Raw genomic sequence first — 23,234 nt, forward strand, 5'->3', positions numbered from 1 at the left:
TGTTTTCTTATAATATTAAACAAGAGTAAAGAACGATCACATTGATTTATAATATCACAGGGTGTTCTGTTAGTATCAAGAGGTCAGCATTTTCTCATAGAATAATGTAAGTTAATCATATAATTCTGTGCACAAGCTTAATTCTTTTGAACCAAAATGAAGAACAAATTCATATAGAAGTTATAAATCGTATAGCTCTCTGCCGCATGGTTAATACAAAATACGGTCATTGGTACTTGTGAATTAAATACTTATAATCATCTGTAGTGGGCTGGCGCCCTGCCTGGGGTCTGCTTCCTGCCTTGTGCCCTTTGTTGGCTGGGATTGGCTCCAGCAGACCCCCGCAACCCTGTAGTGAGGAGATAGCAGGTTGGATAATGGATGGATGGATACTTGTAATCATTACAGTTAATAATGGTTTTTTTTCCGCTTTCTCCCCTGCCTCTCTTGTTGACTCCATGCAGTGCCAGTCATCTCACTAACTGAAAAACACATCACACATGTGAATAAAGTGAAACAGTGATATGGAACAAAATGACAAATGATTAAGTCCTATCTGTGTATCTGTAATTGCATTGTTTTGTTTTGTCAGCATTCATGTTTTAATTCAATAGTTTGAGATACACTAGAAAATGCATACAGACATACAAAATGCACTTGAAGGTGAACTAAATATTTTTTGTGATGTTTTGATGCAAAATGTGAGTTGTGGACACCAACATTTTGTAAATGTTCAGGCAAAACAAGCTTATTCGGTTTGTTTGGGTTGATATAAGCTATGAGAATAAACGTTAGAAAACATGAGTAGCTCTCCGCAGTTTTCATTTTGTAAAAGTAGTTCTCAGGGAATAAAAGGTTGGAGACCCCTGCTCTAAAGGTTCATTAATGTGAAGGGAGTACAAGTGGAAGCTTTTACGTAAGGAATAAGAGGAGTGTAAAGTTAGGAGAATAGAGAGAGGAAAGTAAAGTTAACCTTGTAGAAGGACAAACAGCAGAATGTTGATTGGTAAAATATTACAAAAGTTTAAGGGGTCAGAAGCAGTACAATATCATTAGCAGTTCTTTAATTTCTTTGGTTTATATTTTTTATTTTTACCATTTAAGATAATTCATTTCATTCTTAAAAAAAAGGAAAACGTTGACCAGTTTTAGTAATTCAAAGTCAGATTTTAATAATGAGGCAAGTGCAGTGCAGGTCCTGTTGGATGTTGGACTTTGGGCAGCCAGTCTTCTATGAGGGCCACATCTACAGGAGATGCCAGCTGATCCAACATCTCGAGCTCAGGATCGTTGAACTGGAGCAGGAGTTGGCTGACCTGCGTTGTAGTACAGAATTGGTGGACCTGCCCCAGGTGTCCTTTAGAGAGATAGTGTGCACCCCTAAGATGGTGCAGGAGAAAACTCCAAACAGGTAGTGACAGGTGGGTCACTATCACATGATGCAAGGTAAAGGGTGCACACTGTCCTGGGGCATCGACCCCAGAAATGGAAGTGTCAAACCATTTTCAGGTTCTTGTGGGGCTGGACAGTGTCTCTGAAGATTCTGGGTTAGTAGGAAGGGACGAGGAGCAGAACTGGGCCATCTCAAAACCAGTTCCCAGAAAGAGAGAGGTAGTGATAGTTGGGGACTTGATCATTAGGGAGACTAAAGCCCAGGTTTGCTCCAGAGAAAGAGAGTCTCACACAAGTGTGTTGACTTCCAGGTACACAGGTTTGAGATCTCCCTGGAAGGGTGGAGAGGCTCTTATCCAGAGTGGTGGCGGATGAAGTGGTCATTATCCATGTTGGAACAAACATAAGGGTAGTCTAGCAGTCCTGCGATTCAAAGTTAAAGAGTTAGGTGCCAGGGTGAGGAGGAGAACTGTCGAGGTGGACTTCTCTGAAGTTCTGCCTGTGTCACACGCCAGTCCAGGTAAGACCGAGGAGATCAAAACACTTAACGTGTGGCTCAAATCTTGGTGCAGGGTAGGAGGATATAGGTTTATGGGGCATCGGGACTCCTTTTGGAACAGATGGGACCTGTTCCTCTGGGATAGGTTATATCTGAACTGGAGGGGCACTAGTGGTTTAGAGAGGGAAAATGTATAGTTTAGTTGAGGGTTCTTTAAATTAGGGAATGGAAGGACAGGCCAGGTTTAGAACTCTACGTGAGGGAACAAACAACAGTGTAAAAATAAAAATGCGTAGTAATGTCAATTCTAATCCAATGTTTAAATTTAGGAGTAACACATTAATAATAGCTTGCCTTAATGCTAGAAGTATCAAAAATTAGGCAAGTGAGTTGGAGTTGTACATAGCAGAGTACAATTATGATATTATAGCAATAACGGAGACCTGGCTAAATAACAAAGATGGGGATGAGTGTAACATAGAGGGATACAGAAAGGATAGACATAACAGTAAAGGAGGTGGGGTTGCTGTTTATGGCAAACAGAACTTAATTGTAAGTTCTCTTCTGTTGGACGATGAGCCCCATCTTAGTGAGGACATGTGGCTTCACCTGGAAAACATTAAGGAATGAGGCCTTATTTTAGGAGTATATTATAGACCACCCAATTCAGATAGTAATTTCAATGCACATCATCTTAGTAGTAGTGAAATGGCAAATTTACAGGGAGATATTATAGTCCTGGGGGACTTTTAATTATTAACTGGGATAACCTTGCAGATGGCAGAGCACGAGCTTTAAGAAGTAATCCGTGACACAGCATGTTAAAGCACCAACACGGGGTGAAGCTTGTCTAAAAGACTAAAATTGTTAAGTTGAACTTTGGTAGGGCAAAATTATGAGCAGATGTGACAATGTTTAAGTAGGTTACACTGGGATAAGCTTTTAAGTGCAGAGACAGTCGAGAAGCAGTGGAACAGGTTTAAAAATGTTTTACATGTAATGCAGGACAGATATATATGTAAATTTGCAATTGTTAGGAAAATTACAAAAAATCCACAGTGGTTTAATAAAGAGTTAAAAAAGAAGCTCTATTAGGCATATAAGAGTAATAACTCCATAGTGAATCGTAGAGCGTATGAGAACATGAGGGCAATCATTAAGAAGGATATCAAGGCGGCTCAAAGACAGTTGGAGAGGAATATAGCAGATAAGGCAAAGGACGACCCTAAGAGATTCTTTCAGTATTGTAGTAGTAAAAGAACAGTCAAGGAGGTGAAATGCATCAGAAATAGTAAAGGGGAGTTAAAAGATAAAGACCGTGAAATAGCGGACACCCTAAACTTACATTTTTCTAAGGTCATCACAAGTGAGCAAGTGGATAACCTCCCAGAGGTAAACGGGACTACGAAGGAGGTACTGAGGGATTTGAAAATTGTAGAGAGCGAAGTGCAGCTCAGATTAAATAAGCTGAAATAAAACAAATCACCAGGACCAGATAATATTTACCCTCAAGTTCTTAAGAAGGCTAGCGAGTACAGATATAAACCCTTGACACATTTTTAGGAAATGACTGCACACTGGGGAAATTCCGAAGGACTGGAAAATGGCAAATATCATCCCATTATGTAAAAAGGGTGACAGGGCAGATCCAAGCAACTGTAGGCCAGTAAGATGAATGTGCATCACAGGAAAATGAAAAGAAGGAATTAAGGATACATTTGAGCGGGACATGGAAAGTACAAGAGTTTTTATGAACAGTCAGCATGGCTTCAGGAGAGGGAGGTCGTGTTTTACTAACAGGCTGGAATTCTATGAGGAAGCAACAAAAGAGTATGATCAAAGTGGAGCAGATGATATTATTCATCTGGACTTTCACAATGCATTTGATGAGGTGCCACATGAGAGGTTGGGCATCAAACTAAAAGAAGTGGGAGTTCAGGGTGATGTTTGTAGATGGGTGCAGAATTGGCTCAGACACAGGAAGCAGAGGGTGATGGTGAGAGGAACCTCATCAGAACTGGCCGATGTTAAGGGTGGTGACCAGCAGGGGTCAGTGCTAGGGCCGCTGCTATTTAAAATTATATATATATATATATATATATATATATATATATATATATATAAACACACATATATATAAACTAGGGGGGCCAGAACATTAGTAAAATCTGTAAATGTACAAAAGAAAAATGATAATTTATAGGGGGTTCACTTGACAACCCCACCGGCCTATGCTACGCGCCAGCCACTTCATGTCTCTGCTGCTCGCACCCCAAGGAAATGCAGTCGCTCCTCCAAATCTCCCTCTTAAACGGTGATACAATGGGAAACAAATAGTTTTTTTTTACCACCTCTTTGCTTGTTCAGCTGCTGGCTTGCTGCTGCTGCTGCCGTGCTGCATGATCTGCATCTTGTGTGGTGCTTTGAACATTTAAAAGCCTGTACAGCAGCTGTCCTACTCTTTGGCTTGTGTTTCTGGACCCGCGCGTGGTTAAATCTTTTGACACAAACTCTCGTCTCGCGGGACGTGCATTCTTGATATTTTTTAGTTTTTTAATTTAAAACCAGAATAAGAATCTGAAAATCTAACAACATCACATTAAAGTTCAATAAATTCTGAAAAGAATGACACCAAACATATATGCACTATGTAGGTTTTAAAATAAGCCCGATTTAAAGTGTGACAAAAATGTAACATTAAAAATGTCACATAAAATCCTTGCACAAAATTGTTGCACTTTTAGGCTTAGGATTTATATATATATATATATATATATATATATATATAATATAAATATTAAATTATACTGTATATAATTTAGACAGGAATATAAATAACAAGCTGGTTAAATTTCCAGATGTCAAATTTGATGGGTTGTCAGATAATCTGGAATCTGCTGAATTATTACAGAGGGATTTGGACAGTTTACAGGCCTGGGCAGATTTAATGTCAGTAAATGTAAAATATTACACATAGGAAGTTAAAATGTTAGGTTTATATACACAATGAGAGGTCTGAAAATCAAGACCATGTTCTCAAGCCATTTAGAAGACTAACAGAATGTCATGTTATATAGCGCCTTGATGTGCAGAGTACAAGTCACAGGAGGTTCTGCTCAAGTTTTATAACACACCGGTGAGGCCTCATCTGGAGTCCTGGGTGCAGTTTGGGTCTCCAGGCTACAAAAAGGACATCGTAGAGATAGAAAAGGTCCAGAGAAGAGCAACTAGGCTGATTCCAGGGCTACAGGGGATGAGTTACGAGGAAAGAATAAAAGAGCTGAGCCTTTACAGTTTAAACAAAAGAAGATTAAGAGGTGACCTGATTGAAGTGTTTAAAATTATGAACGGAGTTAGTAAAGTGGATCGAGATTACGACTTTAAAATGAGTTCATCAAGAACACGGGGACACAGTTGGAAACTTGTTAAGGGTAAATTTCACACAAACATTCGGAAGTTTTTCTTCACACAGAGAACCACAAACACTTGAAATAAGCTACCAAGCAGTGTGGTAGACAGTAAGACTTTAGGGACTTTCAAAACTTGACTTGATTTTATTTTGGAAGATATAAGTGAATAGGACTGGCGAGCTTTGTTGGTAAATAAGTGTTGCTTTAATTCTGAATCAATGTAAATGTTTTCATAATTTAGAGAACTATTGAGTTTTTCCCATTAAGAGCACAAGATACTAAGAATCTCAAATATCTATGAAAATGTGCAAAACACAATTTCATGATCCTAGAGAGTGATCAGGGGCCTCATTTATAACGCTGTGCCTAGAACTCAAACTATAACATGGCGTAAGCACAAAAGTGGGAATGTGCGTACGCACAGAAAAATCCAGATGCAGGAATCTGTACGTACGCAAACTTCCACGTTCTTCCGCTACATAAATCCCAATCAGCGTGAAAAGTAACGCACGTGCACGCGCCTTCTGTCCCGCCCCAACTCCTCCCAGAATTACGCCTCGTTGAATATGCAAATCAATATAAATAGCCTTCTGTGAAAAGACAATGAGAAAAGCACGGGGGAAAATATAAGAATTTCAGCGAATACCAAGTGGAGGCAAAGGAATAACGTACTATTTGTTGGTATAAACAGTGGTATAATCAACAAAAGGAAGTTGATCGAGTGACAGAGTGTCGGAGAAACTTGAAAGCACAAGTTCACAAAGTCGCACAGTGCCCGAAATAAAAAAGAAATCACATATCAAAGTCGCCGTGAAAAGGCGAGTCGTAGCCCACCGTCTGAGTGTCATATGAAAGCTTATTAGGGTACAGACAAAAAAATAGGCACACAGTGGGAAAAAAGCATGAAATGTCAACTTTAATCTCGAAATTTCCACTTTAATCACGTAGTTTATTTTGTCATTAAAGTAGAACATCATAAACTTCATCTTAAAATCGTTTAATTTACTAGTTTCACAAATCCCATTGTAACTAAAGTAGCACGTTAAATGCTTTGTTCTGTATTTGATCTTCTATGTGTGTGAATCACTACCTGCTTCTTAAACGGGCTTTCTCTTTCTCCGACAGGACACATAATCCATTACATTCGTGATATTACAGCTCTCTGAATAATTAAAATACTGAGATGTATACGTGATTTCTTTTTCATGATGATAGGAATGAAAGCATGTTATTAAACATGGGAACACGGTGGCGCAGTGATTGTTCATATCTCACGCAAGAGGCTTGCTGCGCCATGTGTGACCTTCGATGAAATAATTTATCACAGCAGTACTGTCTCTTTCAAACGTACTAACCTCCAATTCCTGTCCTTACTTTTCTTTCTCCAAATACCCAATCGCCACACAATCAGCTCTGTAATAGACGTTAAGCCATCTGTAAGCTTAGAACGCCGATTCTTCAAAACTTTTAAGGAACATTGAAATATCTTCGTAGTACATGTTTAATTATTCTATCCGTTTATCCTTCCAGTGTCATGTCAGCACCAGCAAGAATACAGCGCAAGGCAGGAGCTATCCGTGAACTAGCTAGCGCTGCGGCACCGTGTCCTCACATGTTTAATTATTAACAATACAGATTATTTAAATGAAGTTAAAGTTTTATCTGTATAATATAATCAACATATTTTGCTGCATTTCATCTTAAAAATGATATCGTCATCATATGTAAATACGCGCTTCATAAAGTGGTGCAGGTTGTGCAATATTATAACTGTAGTGCAAGTTTACAGTGAGGTGATTGCACTTATAAGTACAAACAGTTCTACAAGGAGCACTTGATGGACTGATTTAGTGCGTTTAGAGTTCTTGGGATGAAACCGCGAAGTCCATACAGGAAAGTCTCTGAAGCGTTTTGCCGTGGCTGAGGCAGCGTCTGCTTCATGCTGTATACCGATAATTCTCTTTCCGATCAGCTGCTGCTGTGATTCCCCACTCAGATACAGTGATATAAATACTGCGAGTGGTGCAGTGAGAGTAATATGGAAAAACATGATCTGCTGTGGCAACCCTTAACGGGAGCAGCTGAAAGAAGAAGAAGATGCAGTGAGAGGAACAACGCTAAAGCAGTTATGGTATTTGGAATACTATGGCTGTTCCCTGGACCATTATATTGCTGCAGGTTAATTACAATCAGATGCATTACACTAATAAACAATATGCAGTTAGTTTCAGTGTATTTATAAAGCCGTGTCAGGAATGTGGAGCTAAGAAAGAAAGGGTGATCACACAGGAACAGTAGCACTGCTTTGACGCTGGGTGCTGCCAGTCTGCAAAACCGAGCTGAGAAATTGCGTCGCCAGGGCATGAGGTACCATGGAAATGTACGTGGCTTTACACCAAGTTTAGGTTTTATACATCGCGATTTGAGCGTGGAAACATTCGTATGCAACACTTCTGTGCGTAGGCACCATTTATACATGAGGCCCTAGGATATGTATGCTATTCTTTTGTAATTTTGGTATATATAAACAAATGTCCATTATTATGAAACCACTGACTAGAAAATAATAAACCTTTATAGAATCAGCTTTTTATTTTTGCTTCGCTGTTCTAATTGTCCCTTGTGAAGTATTTTTGTAGTGTAAAGCAGCTCAAATTACTACCTCTCTATTTGGTAGTTGAGCGTTGCCCACATAGTAGACCCAGGGCTGGACTAACACTCTGTGGTGCCCCTGGGTATCATTACCTCTGGTGCCCCTCATACACACACAAGTGATTTTAAAGAGACAAATCAAATACATTTTACTCGACACCAGAATAAGGCAGAATTAACATCAAACAAACTTCCAAAGGGCAGACATCAGGCAGGGCATCTAAGCATTTTTTTTTTTAATTACGAAGAAAGGCCACCAGAAGAGAATTGCTATTCGAGTCTGTCCAGTCAGTCAGACTATTTGTCATTCACAGTTGTGCTGTGGGTTCTTTCTAACGTTTAAATAATTTAGGAAACCCCATACAGTAGCAGTTTAAGGAGGATTTAGGTAAAATCAGGACCTGCAATAGTATATAAATATATACTGTAGACATGTGGGTGGTCTTGCAAATAAACAAAAGATACAGAGCAACAATTAGGGGTCCTCGATTGTGGTTGTGAAGGTTCGCAGTGGGTTACGGTTTTCGTTTCAACCAGTTTCATAATTGGAAGCCAGGTGTGGCAGATAATAAAATTTGGTATTTATTTCCATATCTTGTTAGTGTTTTCATTCTTCCCTGACAAATGTTTTATCACATTTTAGATTTTTTGTTATCCATACGTTTTGTGGTCCAGAACAGATTTGTACCTTTCGGTCTCATTTATGTCAAAACATTGTGTTAACACCGATACTTCATGATACATTCACAGGTTTAAAGTGAACCACGTTAGCTAGGGAACACTTTATCATTTGCACTTCATTATAACTAATGACTGGTTAAGTAAACACTGCAACAGTTTAAAATAAGCAATTATTCTGGCGGACACTCGGGAGCTCACACGTCGATCTCATCTCATATTCCCGGTGACGACTCTCTATGTAAAATTGCATAGTCGGTACACTGCTGCATAAACGGAGTCAGTTCTTCTTCCCTTCCGGCAGATGGCAGTAACACAGTTAGTACTGACTACTACAATTGGACAAGAAGTAGACGTCGGCATCAGCCGGGGTGACGTACAAGGAAGTGCGATGGCACTACTTGTATGTACGGCGGGAACGTTGAACTGTCGGATTCTGCAGAACTGCCCGGAGATGCTGGTAAGCACCGATAGAATGCATGTAAGCGAAACGAGGAGGAGAAAATGATGGAGCTCAAAATCCGTTTCTAGCGTTATCAATAATCGAGGTACAGGCAAAGATTTTTTTTTCTGAATTCTGTTTAGTGCAGTGGCCGGTGCTCAGGCAATCACTCAATGGGTATCCATCTGCCTTGTAAAGGGTTCCGTAAGGACACAAGGTGTGTGTTTTTCGTAAGCGTTTCGCTTTACGCGATGTCCATCCAGCGGCACAGGAATGCTGCCGCCCTTTATGGTTTGTATTAAGGCTGCTGCGCGACTGCATTTTAACTGTTTCCACGTGTCATTGCGGCTTCTCGATCTCCTTGTCCACGACTGGCTTCACCGGCGAGTCGACATTCTAGTTTTAAATCACCCAGGCACACTCATTTCTGTAAAGAGAGTTCGAGGCTGAAGATTACTCGCTCGTATTCTCCATTCCACCTTAAATGCTGATGTATTTTGCGTAAGCCGCCTGTAGATGGCGATGTATACCTAATGTCGGATATACTGTAAATCGATAGAGACTTCATTAATCCTAACGAAAATTGGAGGGTAACAGCAGCACACAAAAACTCGAAATATCATTACCTTAAGTATTCTAACTATGTACAAATACACATATAACAAAAAATTGTTACCAAAGGTATTTACTAGTATGAAGTGATTAGAATTGCACTTCCTCCAATTTCACAATACAGAATGTTCATCATTCTTCTTCTTTCGGCTGCTCCCGTTAGGGGTCGCAACAGCGGAGCATCTTCTTCCATATCTTTCTGTCCTCTGTATCTTGTTCTGTTACATCCATCACCTGCATGTCCTCCCTCACCACATCCATAAACCCAGAATGTCCGTCATTTGCACGGTATTTTCCACATAGCATTGTCAGCTAAAATGTCTGTTAGACCAGCACAGCACCATTTGGCACACAGAGAATGGTACCTCCTTGGCCAAGGGGTGACTCATTATTGAACCTGATTGTTGTATTTCAGCTGCAGTTCAAATTCCTTTTTTGTTCACTTTTGAGTCTTTAAGTTAATGCTATTTTCGTTTGCAACTTTTTGCACCGTTTGTTTGTGTGTTCTACATATATCTCTGCACTGGAGGAGCTGCTTTTAATCTCATTGTACATGTGTATAGTATCAATAAAAGGCATTCTATTCTATTTATGTTTTTCTGTAGTCCCCATACCTGTGTTAGGTTGTGTGTGCTTTGTGGGTGGTCCCCTCCTCCCCCAAAACCCCACCAACTAAGGCAGAGCCACCTCTCTATCACTTCATGGGACTGGCCTCAGCCCTAGAAAGGCAGGGGTAACCCACAGTCCCGTGCAGTTCACTTGAATGTGCTTAAGAGTGGCGAGTTTCTTCATTTGTAATTTTTTTTCTGTGCTTGTTGTGGCATTTTTGGATTTTGTTTGCTGGATTTATGTTTGGGGCTTTTTGCCTTGCCTTTGCAGGCATTCCCTTTGTAAAAATTCTTTGTTGCCCTGTGTGATATGAGCCAGGGGGTTGTGATGGGAATTCCCCCTCTAGTGGGCAACGGTTTGGGATTTATGTGCTTTGGGCCTGTCGCTGATGGCTGAGGTTAGAAACAGCCTCACATAGCCCTTGTCGGAGCAACACAGTTGTCTCAGTCTGTTTCTGAATGTGCTCCACTGTCCACAGGGTGTGAGTGTCACTGTCCAGGTTAATCAGCAGCTTCCTGAGTGACCTCTTTTCCAGCACATCCTTTGGTGAGTCCAGCCTGTCTCCCAGGATTAAATCAGCCTTTTTAATCGGTTTATTTAGCCTGTTGGCATCACCTGCACTCAAGCCATTTCCCCAGCACGCTACCACATAGAAATTACACTGGTCACAACAGAACATGTATGAGTGGCCTGAATATTCAAAATGACCTCAACCTCCTCAGGAAATAGTGGCCACTCAGTTATACAGTATTTAAATGTGGTAAACTGACACCTCTTCGTTAATTGCTGTAGCCTTTTTCCCTCACTATTTATTTGAATTCTTCAAACAAGTCCTACTATACATATGCCAAGATAGAATAAAGTGATCATGAATAGAAAATTAATAATCAACAAGGAATGAGTGTGATATATCATGCCCACTCAGAGGGACGCCAATAAATGTTGGAAATGGAAAGATGAATTTTAACTTGGTTAATTATTTCAACAGTACCAGCATTTAATCTAATAATCTGGCAAGACTCCTACTTTCTGTACCTTACCTTTCTCTGTTGTATGAGGTGCTCTCCGGCCTTTAGACTTTTATCAAGGTATCTGAAGCCCACTTGTTTTAAGACACAGATTAATACAATTTATAGAAATGTGAAAACTGCATGATATACTGACATAGAAGACTTGACGCTGGTAAAACCCATAGATTGTGTGACATTATAGTGGAAATTCTGCATTTACTTTGGGTTTTATGCTATCCGTTACTTTTTAGTGTGGTTTCCAGCACATGTCAGCATCTACAGAATTGTCACAAATACGATTTTTCTTTTAAAAACTGCCACACCTTAAGTGCCTGTAGATAGTGGTATTTTGCTGCAGGTATCCATCATGAATTAAAAGTATCCTTTTTCAAGTATAAAAAGAACGTAAAGATGGGATTCAGGAAGCAGATCTTATGTGAAATGCAAAATTCTGTTAGAGTTTTAGGGGGTGCTGCCAAGATACTATTAGAAATAAAATGTGAATAAAACATTGTGCTGAATTTGTTTATTAAAATGTATTTTGAAATGTTAAAATTTCGTTCTTTGGATGTTGTGAGTGAAACCATATGATTTTAAAAGCAGTTTAGACTACAGATTTATGTCAGATTTTATGCTTGCATTTGAAAGTATTTACATTACATACCGTAACTCCTCCAGAATAGAAGATGGCAGTAATGCACTGCAGGAGCGGAATCTTGCCTGTCATTATCGAAGCATCGTGGAAAAAAAAAGGCAACTTGAATGTATATCAACGCTATCGGAAAAAGGAAATTTCTTTTGGAAAAACATACTACAATACTAAAATTACAAGATCCAAAAAAGTAGTGACAAGTCGATCAGAATGACACCTTTTATTGGCTAACTAAAAAGATTACAATATGTGAGCTTTCAAGGCAACTCAGGCCCCTTCTTTAGGCAAGATGTAATCAATTACAATTACAAATTATAAGATGTAATCAATTACAATTACAAATTATTAAATGTCATCAATTACAAATACAAATCATAAAATGTAATCAATTACAATTACAAAATTGCAATATGTAATCAATTACAATTACAAATTACAAATTGCCTGAAGAAGGGGCCTGAGTTGCCTCGAAAGCTTGCATATTGTAATCTTTTTAGTTACCCAATAAAAGGGGTCATTCTGTTTGACTTCCCATTACATCTGTAATGGCTAACATGGTACAACACCCTTGTACCATCCATCCATCCATCCATCCTCTTCCGCTTATCCGAGGTCGGGTCGCGGGGGTAGCAGCTTGAGCAGAGATGCCCAGACTTCCCTCTCCCCGGCCACTTCTTCTAGCTCTTCCGGGAGAATCCCGAGGCGTTCCCAGGCCAGCCGGGAGACATAGTCCCTCCAGCGTCTCCTGGGTCTTCCCCGGGGCCTCCTCCCGGTTGGACGTGCCCGGAACACCTCACCAGGGAGGCGTCCAGGAGGCATCCTAATCAGATGCCCGAGCCACCTCATCTGACTCCTCTCGATGCGGAGGAGCAGCGGCTCGACTCTGAGCCCCTCCCAGATGACTGAGCTTCTCACCCTGTCTTTAAGGGAAAGCCCAGACACCCTGCGGAGGAAACTCATTTCAGCCGCTTGTATTCGCGATCTCGTTCTTTCAGTCACTACCCATAGCTCATGACCATAGGTGAGGGTAGGAACATAGATCGACCGGTAAATTGAGAGCTTTGCCTTATGGCTCAGATTCAAAAAAGAAATAATTTTTTAAGGCTTGATGCAGACAGACAAATGTAACAGGTTGGCTGGGTGTTTAGAGTGCTATTTAGAAGTCTACTTTTATCTGATAAACAGTTTTATGATACCAAGTCTTTGAAGATGATGTCTGATGTTGTGTGGAGTTGTTGCTGTTCCAGGTTCACGTGAAGTGCAGTGCACTCTCTCTCTCTTTGCTGCATGATCCTTTATTCATGGTGTGCAGTGCTTCTATTAGCTCAGCCCTTCACCGTGTCGTCTTCGATTCTTTCTGGTACAGTTCCAGTTTTTAGATGCTGAACTCCCTTCTCTTCTTGAAGTAACGGCTGCTTCTAGGCTTTATTTAGCCCACTACTTTTGAGGACTGATCATTTATGTTCGGTAGAATGCCTAGAGGGGGCTGGGTGGTCTCGTGGCCTGAAACCCCTGCAGATTTTTTTTTTTCTCCAGCTGTCTGGAGTTTTTTTGTTTTTTTTCTGTCCTCCCTGGCCATCGGCCCTTACTTTTATTCTGTGTTTATTAGTGTTCCCTTATTTTAATTCTGATTTATTTTGTCTTTTTTCCTCTTTCTTCATCATGTAAAGCACTTTGAGCTGCATTATTTGTATGAAAATGTGCTATAGAAATAAATGTTGTTGTTGTTGTTGTACTTGGCTTGACAGAGACATTGTCAATATCTGCTCCCCAAATGGAGAACAGCTTATCAGCTTGTAGTTTTCAAAGAGAAGTTTCAGAAGGTCATTTTGCAGATTTTCCACTTCTGAGAGGGTAACCAGAGAGAATCCCAACAGAGTTTAGTGAGAGTGTCCCAAGAGAAATAGTCCCAGGTGGGATGAGCATAACTAATTTGTAGGGAATGTATAACTTCTCCTGATTGGATTAAATTCACTTCCAGTTACAAAATCAGTGTGTCCTTGCTAGGTGAGTTCTTCTGTCCATCAGAGTTGTCTTTCATTGATTTCCAGCTCTCTGACCTTGCTTGAGTCCATTTTGTGCCTTCTGGTTCAAGAAGTCTGCAGAGGGTCTTCGGGAAGGATGTTTGCTCAACATCTGATTCACACCTTTTGTTACCTGATGAAGTCTGGGCAGATCCTGATTCAAACTGGGGTTTGGTCCAGTTAGTTTTGATTGCAAGTTGGGGTTTTGTGCATCCCAGTTAAAATCTGCTTTCTTAACTGGCCTAGTAATTCAAATTTTGTCCCACAACTGTCACTACACATATGCTGCACTGTTGCTGTAGACTTCTTTTCTGTTTCACACCGCCTCAGAATTCTGACACTGAGGTATGACTATAAAGGGTGGCGCACGAAAAACCAAACCGTCTCCGACCGGCTGGCTCGAGCTCTTATACAGGCGGGTGCCGTCGCGATCGCAGGGCCTCGTTGTCGCAACGGGGTCAGCAGCCCCAACTGTGCATCTCTATATATTGACTTACGTCAGACGTTGGTTCGGTTTTTCATGTGCCACCCTGTACATGAGTCCTAGTAAATGACGTGCTGAGGCATGCTGACGTGACCTTTGCAAACGCCAGAGGCTGCTGAGAGTTTTGGGCGTTTTCTGTGGTGTGAGAGTTAATTAAAAAATACATTTTGTTCTTAAAAACTTGGGTTTTGGTTCCCGCTAAGGAACCATGTGGGAATTTGTAAAGCATTTTTTTCCCTTTAGGTTTTTTTTCGCTTGCACAAGAGCAAAGGTAACTGGGTGTTTAGAGGTGCGCTTGGAAAAGTTACGTGTACTTGTTCTTGTTATCTGTCTCCGAACTAGCAATGAAGAGGCAGGGTAGAAAGCAGCAGTAACTGACATCGGCATCTGTAAGTAAATAACCGCGTGGTTGTAACAGCGTCTCCTTAATTTTAAAGAAAAGAAACGAAACAAAGGCCGCGACTGACTTCAAATCAATAAAGGGGAAGGCTCAGCGGTGCGCAGGTCAGCGGCCAGCGTTAAGAAGCCGTTCAGGCACAATGGGCTGTAGGGACAGATAAGGTAGTTAAGTTTTATTTACTTGTTTATTTTAGATTAAACACGCCTTAGCGGAACAGAGGTAGAACAGTTAAGCGGGCGACAGCGTAAAGGGTTCATTAACGGGGGTGAATACAAACAGTGCGAGTGGAGAGGAGCGCAAAGCAGTGGCATAGCGTAGTGGGGGCGGCCCACCCCGGGTGGCACTTTTAGGGGGCGGCAAAATTTCACAATAAATAATAATAATATCTTGTAAAAATTTGAACCATACCTAAATAAGGGGGCGGCTGACACCCACGCTACGCTACTGGCGCAAAGTTAGGAGATCAGACAGAGAAAAGTAAAGTCAACCTCCTAGATCAGGGGTGTCCAAACTACGGGCCGCCGGCCAACTGCGAGGCCCGTCGTCCATTTTTAATTGGCCCACAGCAAATTCTAAAAATATAATGAAACATGGCCCACACACGAAACTTGTTCTTAACTGTATTGTACTTCTTAGGTTTAACACAAGGTGGCGATACTGTCTTGGTCAAGGCAGCATCTTCACAAACGAGCGCAACTAAAGAACAATTTTGCTACCGGTGACCAAAAATGGCAGAACCAAAGACACGGACATGGAGCAGAACTGACAAGGTGGTCTTCTCCGAAGTTCTGCCTGTGCCACACACCAGTCCAGGTAATACTGAGGAGATTAGAAGGCTTAACACATGGCTCACATCTTGGTGCAGGGTAGAAGGGTATAGGTTTATGGGGCATTGGGACTCCTTTTGGAACAGATGGGACCTTTTCCGCCGTGACAGGTTACATCTGAACTGGAGGGGCACCAATGTATTGGTGAGGTGTATGTGGAGGCTGTTCGAGGATAGTTTAAACTAGGGAATGGGGGGGTAGGGAGTTTAGGATAGGCCAGGTTTCCATCATTACATGGAGGAAGAAACAATGGTGTGGAAATAAAAATGTGTAGTAATGTAAATTCTAACCCAACGTTTAAATACAGAAGGAGTAGTAACACGTTAAAAATAGCTTGCCTTAATGCTAGAAGTATCAAAAATAAGGTAAGTGAGTTGGAGTTGTACATAGCAGAGCATAATTATGATGTTACAGCAATAACGGAAACCTGGCTAAATAACAAAGATGGGGATGAGTGTAACATAGAAGAATACACATTTTTAGGAAGGATAGACAGAACAGAAAAGGAGGTGGGGTTGCTGTTTATCTCGAACAAAATTTAGATGCAAGTCCTCTTCAGTTGGATGATGAGCCCCATCTTAGAGAGGACATGTGGCTTTGCCTGGAAAATATTAGGGAAAGGGGTCTTATTTTAGGAGGGTGTTATAGACCACCCAATGCAGACAGTAATTTCAACACACATCATTTTAGTAATATCAAAAAGGCAAGTTTACAGGGAGATATTATAGTCATGGGGGACTTTAATTATCCAAATATTAACTGGGATAACCTTGCAGATGGAGGAGCACAAGAGCAGGAGTTTTTAGAAGTAATCAGTGACTGTTTTCTAACACAGCATGTTAAAGCACCAACACGGGGTGAAGCCTGTCTGGATTTAGTATTTTGTAATAATCAGGATAGATTTAAGGGTGTAGAGGTGATTGAACCACTAGGGTCAAGTGACCATAATGTAATACAATTCTGAGTATTTTGTAAGAGTGCAGATGAAAAGACTAAAATTGCTAAGTTGAACTTTGGTAGGGCTAATTTTGAGCAGATGCGACAAAGTCTAAGTAGGATAGACTGGGATAAGCTTTTAAGCGTGGAGACAGTCGAGGAGCAGTGGAACAGGTTTAAAAATGTTTTACATGTAATGCAGGACAGATACATACCTAAATTTGGAATTAATAGGAAACGAAAAAAAACTCCACAGTGGATTAATAAAGATTTAAAAAAGAAGTTGCAAAGGAAAAAACTGCTTTATAAGGCATATAAGATGAATGTCTGCAAAGTGAATCGTAGAGCGTATGAGAAAATGAGGGCAACCATTAAGAAGGATATCAGGGAGGCTAACAGACAGTTGGAGAGGAATACAGCAGATAAGGCGAATGACGACCCTAAGAGATTCTTTCAGTATTGTAGTAGTAAAAGAATAGTCAAGGAGGAGGTGAAGTGCATCAGAAATAGTAAATGGGAATTAAAAGATACAGACAGTGAAATAGCGGATGCCCTAAACTTACATTTTTCTCGGGTCTTCACAAGTGAGCAAGTGAATAACCTCCCAGAGGTAACAGGGACTACTAAGGAGGTACTGAGGGATTTGGGAATTGTAGAGGGAGAAGTGCTGCTCAGATTTAATGAGCTGAAATCAAATAAATCACCAGGACCAGATAATATTTACCCTCGAGTTCTTAAGGAGGCTAGCGAGTACAGATATAAACCCTTGACACATATTTATAGGAAGTCGCTGCGCACTGGAGAGATTCCGAAGGACTGGAAAATGGCAAATTTCATCCCATTATATAAAAAGGGTGACAGAGCAGATCCAAGCAACTATAGGCCAGTAAGCTAGAAAAAAATAATGGTAGGAATTATTAAGGATAAGATTGTGGAAGGACAGAAGTCATTCTGAACAGGCAGCATGGGTTCAGAAGAGGGAGGTTGTGTTTTACTAACATGCTGGAATTCTATAGGATATGATTAAAGTGGAGCAGATGATATTTATCTGGACATTCATTTGATAAGGTGCCACATGAGAGTTTGGGCATCAAACTAAAAAGTGGGAGTTCAGGGTGATGTTTTTAGATGGGTGCAGAATTGGCTCAGTCACAGGAAGCAGAGGGTGATGGTGAGAGGAACCTCATCAGAACTGGCCGATGTTAAGAGTGGTGACCAGCAGGGGTCAGTGCTGGAGCTGCTGCTATTTTTAATATACATAAATGATAGGAATATAAGTAACAAGCTGGTTAAATCTGTAGATGATACCAAGATAGGTGGATTAGCAGATAATTTGTAATCCGTTATACCATTACAGAAGTACTTGGATAGCATATAGGCTTGGGCAGATTTGTGGCAGATGAAATTTAATGACAGTAAATGTAAAGTATTACACAAAGGAAGTAAAAATGTGAGGTTTGAATACACAATGGGTGGTTGGAAAATCAAGAGTACATCTTATGAGAAGGATTTAGGAGTCATAGTGGACTCTAAGTTATTGACTTCCCAACAGTGTTCAGAAGCCATTAAGAAGGCTAACAGAATGTCAGGTTATATAGCAACCTGATGTGTGGAGTACAAGTCACAGGAGGTTCTGCTCAGGCTTTATAACACACCGGTGAGGCCTCATCTGGTGTACTGGGTGCAGTTTTGGTCTCCAGGCTCCAAAAAGGACATAGCAGCACTAGAAAAGGTCCAGAGAAGAGCGACTAGGCTGATTCCAGGGCTACAGGGGATGAATTATGAGGAAAGATTAAAAGAGCTGAGCCTTTACAGTTTAAGCAAAAGAAGATTAAGAGGTGACCTGATTGAAGTGTTTAAAATTATGAAGGGAATTAGTCCAGTAGATTGAGACTGTTATTTTAAAATGAGTTCATCAAGAACACGGGGACACAGTTGGAAACTTGTTAAGGGTAAATTTCGCACAAACATTAGGAAGTTTTTCTTTACACAAAGAACGATAGACACTTGAAGCTAAGCTACCAAGTAGTGTGGTAGACAGTAAGACGTTGGGGACTTTCAAAACTCGACTTGATGTTTTTTTGGAAAAAAATAAGTGGATAGGACTGGCGAGCTTTGTTGGGCTGAATGGCGTGTTCTCTTCTAGAGTGTTCTAATATTCTAATACTAGCCGACGCCCGCCATACCATATGGCGGTGTAAGAATAGGAATGGAAAACGGTATGAAAGGAATTCAGAAATCAAGAAGAAATAAATACTTCTTGAAAGACGCAGTTGTGAATAGGTGTTTTAGTGGAGACGACAGATAATGAGTCAAAAGGTCTAACCCTAGAAAAAGCCACGTACAACTGATGCTTCTGAAATTCGATTATGTAAATATAATCAATAACAACCCCAAAAAGATGTTGTTGTAGAATGTCTCTAAGTAATTCCTGCAGCTTAATCCAAAAGACTCGTACTACAATATCAGGTCTGTGCTCCGGTCTTTGGGTATCCGACAGTGCATGTAGAATTTTCGGCCAAGCAGGATTACACGTGAAAGTAATAAATAAATCGGGCTTTCTGAATTTGCATACTATGGCCATGGCATCCTGATAGTTTTGTTGCATGTATCTTGGACTTCCTGGAAATGTGGACGGTAATATGATAATTTTGCCTACACGTACGTTGTTATTTTCAGCGTTTACTTGCAGTGCGTTTGATAGTCCTTTGTATTGTTCCACGCGCAGATCTTGTTGATGTAATCCGAGATAGTTGAGACGCACGCCCCCTGTTTTAACATACACATCTATGACGTACTATTGGAATAGTTTGCCGCTGGAGTGCAAAATACTAAATGTATTTCTCATTGCTAATCTGTACGTGTAAATTTGGCATTGAGTAAGCCTTATTTGCTTGGCGGTTCTTTTATCGGGAACATGTTGTAAATCTTTGTGCCAGCCAATGATTCCGTAGGGGAATAAAAGTGGGTAAACCATAGGATCGCAATTCATATTAAGCACGGAAATCTGTTTACAGGAGTTGCCTATGGGATAGATGCAAATGTCCCTTTTGGCAGGTGGTTCTCCGACGAAAATTGCTGCAACATCGGTGTGACATGTCAGGGCATTGTATCGTCGTAAATCCTGCTTAGGGTTTTCCTTGAAAACCAATCATACAGATGCTGTTGGATTGGACTGACTGATTTCATGCAAGTGTGTGTACGATTTAGCGAAGGGATTGATGGTTCTGAGCATAGAATCTAGCTGGAGAAGTACATTTTCGCTGCATGCAGAGTTTGGTTTATTTTGTAAGCGTACTTCAGTATCTTGCGCTGTGTCAAAAACATACAACTGTCCATATCCTGGAGAGGTAGAAGTGTTAGCGTATAGTGGAGAAATTTGGTGATAAATTTGCCCGTGTATTTCAAAGCAGTATAGTCCGTGGCCAGGAGGTTGAGTTATCTGTGCACCCATGGAAGCAAACGCTAGAGAAGAGTTATATTCTCGAATGTGTTCACGATAATTTTTAGCTTCTGATGTTTGCTGTGTAAGAAGCTGTTGTAAAGACACAAGTGGCTCCCGCAAGGGTGGTAAAGCTAGTTTACTGTTGTGGCAGCACCTCGAGTACTTGTTGGATGTATTACGCTCAGCAGGCCAGTATAGTGCATGACATGGAAGACGACGAATAGGAATCGAGAAATGCTGTGTCGGCTGTGTGTGGGCGGGACCGGTTTTGAAGTGGAAGCAGGACGAACCAGAAGAGAAATATATATGAAATACTCTGTATGCTGTTTTCAAATATTATTTCAATCACTGTAGAATCAACAACAAAGTATTGAAAATGTAAAAGCAAAGTGGTGTTTTAACAAATAATACCAAATAGAACAAGGTATGATAGAAAAAAAATTGATGACAAGAGTCTGGATTATAGTCTTTAGAAAAAGCTTACAGAAAATCAGCAATGTCAAAGTGTAGATGTTGGCCTGGATGGGTTTTGATTTAATGATCGGTGTTATTCATAGGATGCTTTTGCTGACATTTACGTGTCTCGGTCTCCTCTTCTAGCGTCACCTTCCCCATCTCCTTTTTTTTTTGGTCCCTCGGACAAGCCATATTTATGTTAAAATTTCAAGTAGGGCTTTGATATTACACACATTTGATTGGCTGCCTGTCCATATGATGGATGTCGTTTCTCAAAGATTTTGATCTTTTTACACATCTCCATTCGAAAGCCATGAAGTAATCAACATGGCCCAAGGCAACACAGCCATTTACTGGTCTTAAGTCAAAAAAGAAAAAAATGAATGTGGAAATGAAGGAGAAAAGTTTATGTTGTAAACCACCAAAACAGATGTGTTAGGGTGATAGATTACTGGCATGATTCAGGAAGAGAAGATGATTTGATGTCAATTGGCCCTGCAAGTGTCGTGTAAATTCAGTTCATCTTGTTTGTCTGAGTGAAATAATAATTAAAATGCAAGCATCTATTCTTTAAAAAACTGCAGATCTGGAACTCCAGAACAGGAGTGCAGTGATTACTGCAATGTTCAGAAAGTCTCTCATGTGGTACATCGTGATTGTCAAATTGTAAGAGTCGGGCCCGAGGGCACAGTGAATGGATTTGTGCAGGCAGGAATCAACACTTTGACAGGACTTGATTAAGAAAACTTGTAACTGCTGACTGAGTTCCATTTGCAAATGAAGTTCATGCTTATCAGATAACCTGCAGACAGTAAAACCCTTAAAGGTGTACTGATATATAACAAGTGAAGTTTAAATGTATGCACTTTAACAAACAATTCTATATATATAACATATAAATAGCCAGTGGAATATGACGTTTTAAAGTTCACATTATGAGAAAGACTTGGGTGTCAAGGGGACTATCTGCAGTACTAGAAAATGTAAAGAAGCGTTTAAAAATATTAACTGAATGATGTGTGTGTCCATAACACACACTTGTGAGGCCAATCTGGAATACTGAGTGCAGTTGTGCTCTCCTTGTTATAAAAAGCGACGGGTGAAGTCGAGTCAACGGGTTAAAGGGCAGCAGGCTGAAGAATCTGACTCAAATGTGCTTAGTGCTTTTTTTGGTGCATTTCTAAATATACTTTTACTTTTTTCCATCTACAGAGTAAGAGAGATGGTGTCATTTTCAATGACATATACAAAATGGAGGGACGTGTCCAGCTCTCCACGAGCTCCTAGAAATGGAATATAAACGTCAAGCTGACCTCAGAAGAGAAGAGTTATGACAAGTTCTTTGCAAACTGCTGTGCACACTGGCTTTGCCACTTTAGAGTTTGCTGTGCTGCTTGTCAGTTAATATTTTGGCTTGTCCTGCACTGTGGAGTTTTAACTTTACAGCATATGGAAAGAACCAGAAAAAGAGCAGCAGCATTGACATAGTGTGCCAATAAGCAGCTCAACAGATAATTGTTTACCAATCACAGTGAAGAAAACAACTTGTGTTCACTGTGATTGGCTGGTGTGTTTTGTACATGGAGCGTTATCAAGCTGAAGCTCACCTCAGCTGTTGATGAGCTGAGATTCTGTATATGCCTATAAGTGTTGTGCCTGAGGTAAGACCCTCAGTTTATCTCAGTGGTCAGTGAGACAAATTTGAAAGCCAACCTGCCAGGTCACTTTCCATGGGCCTTATCCTTTAGCTGTTAGCTAGACAAGTTGGCCGTTGTCTGGTAACCCACTTTTTCTGCTGGAGAGTTGGATTAAGATGTAGCGGGAAGGCCATCTGTCAAGGAGGCTTTAATATTAAGGTGCACATAACACAACAAAAGGGCAGAATCTTGCACTACACAGGAGCTGCCTTTCCATGTCTACTATGGAGAACAAACGAAATGTGGACATAAAGGAAGAAGACTGTAAATGGGATTCAGTCCAACATCAGGTGATGATTTATGGCATTAAGAAAGAAGAGGACTGTAAATGGGAGCCAGTAGTTATTAAAGAAGAGTCGGAGCCAACCTCTGTTACCACTGACTTGCAAAAAAATGAAATTATTAACTGGGTCAAGGAAGAAGATGTTAAATCTGAGCCTGTCGCTCAGCATGCCTGTCCAGATGAGGAAGTGACTGGAAGAGGCACACTGGAAAGCAGACGTCAGGCTGTCCAGGTGAAGACTGAAGCTTTGGATTACAACGTGGTGAATAGTGAGACAGCATCATGTTCAATGCATTCTGAAGAAGGTAAGAGTTGAAATAAATTACATTAAACTTTACCTGAACAAACAGCTTGCCTCTCTTTTCATTGAACATAGACACTTAGAACTGAAAAGCTAAAAGTTATGAACACCTAATAACACGGTTGCCAGTTTTAAAATGAAGTAATTGATTTTGGCAAAATAGGGTTCTCTGAAACTATTAACAATGACCACAGACCATCATTAATCAGTACTATGGCATGAATGCAGTCTGATTGTAGGCAAAGGAAGTTGTGGCAGATGAAGGATATACAATGAAATGCACTATATGGACAAAAGTATTGGGACACACCTCGTAATTATTGAATTGAGGAGTTTCAATCAGACCCCCCACCATAGGTGTATAAAATCAGACACCTAGCCATGCAGTCTCCATTTATAAACACTTGTGAAACAAAATGGGTCGT

General features: G+C 40.5%; 2 protein-coding genes across 3 annotated transcripts in view; one reads left to right on the top strand and one right to left on the bottom strand.

The window, feature by feature from the left end:
• LOC114666580 (zona pellucida sperm-binding protein 3-like) overlaps positions 1–23,234 on the bottom strand; it is a 515,374-nt gene that overhangs the window by 301,825 nt on the left and 190,315 nt on the right. The gene's annotated exons all lie outside the window — the stretch shown is intronic.
• The window catches only part of LOC114666712 (zinc finger protein 70-like), a 28,557-nt gene continuing 14,340 nt past the window's right edge, over positions 9,018–23,234 (top strand). Inside the window, exons 1-2 of one of the 2 annotated variants that reach the window (XM_051927090.1) lie at positions 9,018–9,091; positions 21,741–22,813. In XM_051927090.1, coding sequence (XP_051783050.1) covers positions 22,441–22,813 — 373 coding nt within the window. In that variant the 5' untranslated portion in view covers positions 9,018–9,091; positions 21,741–22,440. Of the gene's footprint in view, positions 9,092–21,672; positions 22,814–23,234 lie in introns of those variants that run through there. The other variant, XM_028821677.2, reaches the window with a different exon arrangement.

The sequence above is a fragment of the Erpetoichthys calabaricus genome, chromosome 1 (genome assembly GCF_900747795.2).
Source record: "Erpetoichthys calabaricus chromosome 1, fErpCal1.3, whole genome shotgun sequence".
In the NCBI taxonomy this organism is placed as follows: Eukaryota; Metazoa; Chordata; class Cladistia; order Polypteriformes; family Polypteridae; genus Erpetoichthys; species Erpetoichthys calabaricus.